Source organism: Temnothorax nylanderi, unplaced genomic scaffold (genome assembly GCF_030848795.1).
Source record: "Temnothorax nylanderi isolate EJ_2023f unplaced genomic scaffold, tnyl_v1.0 TNYL_tig0279_pilon, whole genome shotgun sequence".
In the NCBI taxonomy this organism is placed as follows: Eukaryota; Metazoa; Arthropoda; class Insecta; order Hymenoptera; family Formicidae; genus Temnothorax; species Temnothorax nylanderi.
The window spans coordinates 72,303-76,824 of record NW_027249341.1 but is presented as its reverse complement, the minus strand read 5'-3'; the positions used below and the strand labels follow the sequence as shown (position 1 = coordinate 76,824).

The 4,522-nt window shown below is 37.6% G+C and overlaps 1 protein-coding gene across 1 annotated transcript; it reads right to left on the bottom strand.

Annotated features, from left to right (window-relative positions):
* Positions 1–3,095: 3,095 nt before the first annotated feature.
* On the bottom strand, positions 3,096–4,229 carry LOC139780443 (uncharacterized). Its single transcript, XM_071719067.1, has one exon. It carries the CDS (start codon positions 4,227–4,229, stop codon positions 3,096–3,098), a length of 1,134 nt encoding a protein of 377 aa, XP_071575168.1.
* Positions 4,230–4,522: the final 293 nt, after the last annotated feature.

Sequence of the window (4,522 nt, the reverse complement as noted above, 5' to 3'; positions counted from 1 at the left end):
TTACGTTTCCCACAAGGTCTTAGTTCGCGTATCGCTAAATGTCTGCAATTAAACGCAGCTAACATACAGCTGTATTACGGGATTAATGGTCGTGCGGTCGAATCTACACGAAAGAATCTGCATAAAGAAGTCATATATACATATAGATTTGCGGAAATCGCTGTATTTTTTTCCTATTTGCCGTTTGCGTTCGTCGCCAGGGAGCTTTTCACGGAATTCAAACGCTCGAGGATCACCCCATTATTTGGGCCAATCGCGTGTTTTCGTTATCGCGCGCGTAGTAATTTCGGCAAGTACGCCGCGCCCCGCGCCCGGCTGCGCGAAGGAATGTAAGGGGTGGGCCGTGGGGGACAGTCCGGACAGTTCTCACAGTTCTCATCAGGACACCGCGCGGTACGGCTGCGACGCGATGTCGCGACGCGGCGTAGATTTTTCCGACCTTTGATCAGCTTCGATCGTAATCGACGTAATTGTATTCGATCGCAAACGAGCGTGATGTGTGTGATGTGTAATATCGTATTCGTCTCTATTGAACGAAGGTACGGAGGGGACATGGTGTTCGCGAGTACGTTCGACGATCTCGCAATAAGAATAGCTGACATGGCCGCTTATCGCGAAAAATGCGGGTTAATCGTCGTCCAGCATGGTGTACGCGACGCTTGCGGAGCCTGCGTTTTCTCGTCGCCGTGTCTCGCGCATGACGGTGGAATTTCTGGAATATCGACCCGCGATCGAGGCCGGCGTTCGAGACAATTTTGCATCGAGGTACACATCGGAGGCATCCGAGTACCGTGCCTCGCCTCTTTTGTAAGTACGTAACGCTTCATATTCGTTCGACGCGAGTAATTGCGCTCGCGAATGCGATCGCCATGTCGATGTCGTCCCGTCGAAAAGCTCGCGCGGTTTTCGTCGCGAGCGCGATATACATCCATGTTTCCCGTCGGCGCCGTTTTCCTGGAAGACGCTCGTCGCGGTCGTTTTTTTCGGGTGACGGGACAAATATTTATACGCGAGCGTTACTTCTGTAGTAACTTACGATAATTCCTTCGCGTAAACGGGAATCTCAGTGAAAGTAATGTCGAGTACAAAACTTCATTCCTGTTCTACCTCCCGTTGATCGTCCGAATGACATATCGTTCTGAAATACGGAAGACGGAGTAACGTTCCTCCAAGATTACGGACTATCGCCGGATTTTGTAATCATCCTCCCTTTCGTCACTTCCGTGTTACGCCCGGATCCGCGGACTTCCGCTCCGACTCCGAGGATCTCGCGGCTTTTCTTGATCCCTGCGTCCTCCGGACGCTAGGGTTTTCAGATTCCTAGATAAGAAATTACTTCACTTGCAACTAAAAAACAGATTCTTACACGGTTATAATATTTTCTTGCAATAAATATATGTTTACTGCGATAAGAAATTATTTTACTTGTAACTAAGAAATAGATTCTTTTTCGGTAATAATATTTTCTTGCAATAAAAATATGTTTACTGCGATAGCAAATTAATTTTCTTGCAACTAATAAATAGAGTCTTGTACGCTTACATTATTTTTTTGCAATAAATATATATTTATTGCGATAAGAAATTAATTTTCTTGGAACTAACAAATAGATTCTTCATACGACTCATTCATTATTTGCATTAAATGTGTACATTTAATGCAAATAATGTGTACATAGATTCTTCAAACGACTCATTCATTATTTGCATTAAATACACATAATCACGTGGTAGTAGTTCATCATTTTCTTTGTCTGGATCTTTTTGTAATACATTTGAAGTCCCAGATGTACTTGCACCATCATTAATGAACTTAAGAAATGTTTTTTTATGTTTTTAAATAAATATATATATATACCTTTTTTAATCAAGTAAATACCTACTTCATTACTAATAATTAATAACATACTTTCAATATTTTTATTTCAAAAACATTTAAAACATCTAAGACAGGATTATTTTTTGAAAGAATTACTTGATTAAAACATTTTTTCTCAGTCACTTATAAGTATCATGTATGATGTAAAATGATCAAATTTACACTTCTTTTTCTAGGTGGACTTTCTAAGTTATCCAAAGAATCAGTTGAAATGTTTTGAACATATTTTCTTTTCTAGTAGTTTAAAAAACATGCTCTAGGTGCTATAGGTTGAATTATTTGTGCAATAAGCTCTTCAGTTAAATATTGTAAATCCTCTTCTTTAATTTCATTTTCTGGAAAAGGTAGTATTTAAAGCATTGTTTATTTAAAAGAAGAAAATTTATTTTAACTACAAAGTTTATCTTACTAAGCAAATATATACTACATATCTTTAATTATCAAGTTTCTATTTTTTTTTAATTTATAAGAAAATAGGTTTTTATATGTTAAAGGGCTTACACCTGAGTAAAGTGACCATATTTTGGGAATTTTTTTTTCGGGAAATAATTGCTTTATTCAAAAACTTTTTTTTTTGTTAAAAAGAGCATGTATTCTAGTACGTTTGTGAATTTTTTAATTAAAATTTATCAACAATAAATATTGTTTATTGGCGTCAGCGTAAGCCCCGTTTTTTTGCGGTGTTCACCATTTTGGGTTGTTACGTTATCTGGAACAAAAATAGGCATTAAATTCCTAATTAGTGATATTCAAGACAGTTAGCTACGAGCCGAAAAAAATTAAAAAAAAAATTCGAAAAATGGCGGCTGTTTGAAGTTTAAAGTCGATTTTTGACCTATTTTTTCAAGTTACCAATGCATTTTTTAAACATTTGTAACAAAAAATTTATAAAAGTCTGATCCTAGCTAATTAGACAAAGCATCCAAGAATATCGTGTCCAAATTTCAAAAAGATCTATCGATCCGTTCTCGAGATATCGTGAACACCGTTTTTTAAAACCATGTTTCGAGAAAAACGCGTTTAAAGTTTGAGAAGAGATTTGGATATCATTAATTGTTTATAATGCTATAACTTGAAAACGGCTTGTCTTACAAAAAAAATGCAAAAGACAAGAAAGTTTCATCTTGACTCAAAATTATTAGTAATAATTAAAAAAAAATTTTTTTTTGTTAATTAACAATGAAATTGTTTAAAATTTTTTTTTTCTAATTTTACCTTTAGTCGGCGATTCCGGGGCCATATAAAAGTCCTTCGATTTCAAGCAGATTCTCATCATCAGCTGCTCGCAATTGTTTACGAAGAATTCTTCCTTCCCGTGTTGCATTCGCGGCTTGGATCTCGGCCTGATGAAGACGATTTTCATCTGCCTCCTCACAGTAATTATTGGCATTTGGTCCAACTTTAATACCCAAGTATTCCATGACTTGTAAATATGATTTGCTTCCTGCATTGAATGTACAAGCTGCTATGTAAGAAGCAATTCTCATAATACAGCAGCCGCTGTGGGTGATTTTGGGTGCTATGCGCCAAAGGACGTTATTGAAGCTCTCGTTATTGTTCTGTGTAAAACCTCCCACGCATTTTTCTAGAAGTTCGTCTGAAGATAAATTCTTGTATATTGGCTCGATAGCTTTTACAACATCTGGATGAAGCGCGGGTGCATGGTGAAAACTGTCTAGTTTATTCAAAGCCTTTGCTTTTTGCCATTTACACCAAGAATCTTTTCCTGTCGGACACAAGTCATGTTGCGGCTTCTGGTCAGTTGACTGTAAATGATAAAAAGTAGCCATAACAGCATTTTTCATTGCTTCAAGTGAGTGGCAATTACGTCGTATTGCAAGGCCATAATAACGAGTAAGTTCATCGATTAATTTCCCTGTCAATTTGCCCTTTCCACCAAGTCCTGTGGTTTTTTTCTTCAAATTTCGAAGTCTTGTACTAATTCGTTTCTGTACATGTCCAATACATTCTTTTTTTGTTATTATTATGCCAGGATAAGGATTGCTATTAACTATTGCTGGAAAAGTCTTGGAGTCTCCATCGCCTATGTAATTGACGTATTTGACACCGAATTTTTCTTCTGATCGTTGAAACATGTGACACATTCCTTCTACCTCCATCTTTCCAGAGGACCCTGTGTGATTGATCTGACAATTGGGTGCATGCTGCTTCCAAAACTCTTCATAATCGGCTGTTCCTTCCAGTCCAGTCCATTGTTCACATGCCTTGCAATTTTTTGAACTTATAAACAAATCAAGAACTTTGCCAGTATAATGTCCAATAATTGTTGTAACGCCATATAAAGAATCGAATCCTCGCTTGCGCCACGAACCATCCCCGGATACGGTCATTCCCGCGTTTTTCTGATTTTCTTTTGCTTCTGTGATTTTTTTTCTTCCTGTACACTTTCTTTTGAAATTAAATCAAATACAGCCTCTGAAGCAGTTGAAATATGATTTACAACCGTGTCATACGAGGACTGAGCTATGGGCTTTGCAAGGTCCATAAGTCCACAAAATTTTTTTGCTCCGCTTAATCCAATACCTATCATCCGCATTGCGAAGATGAATCTCGTATTTATTTCGTAGGCATTTGATATATACGGACACGAAGATACGCTTTGAGTCACACAGGAAGAACACAG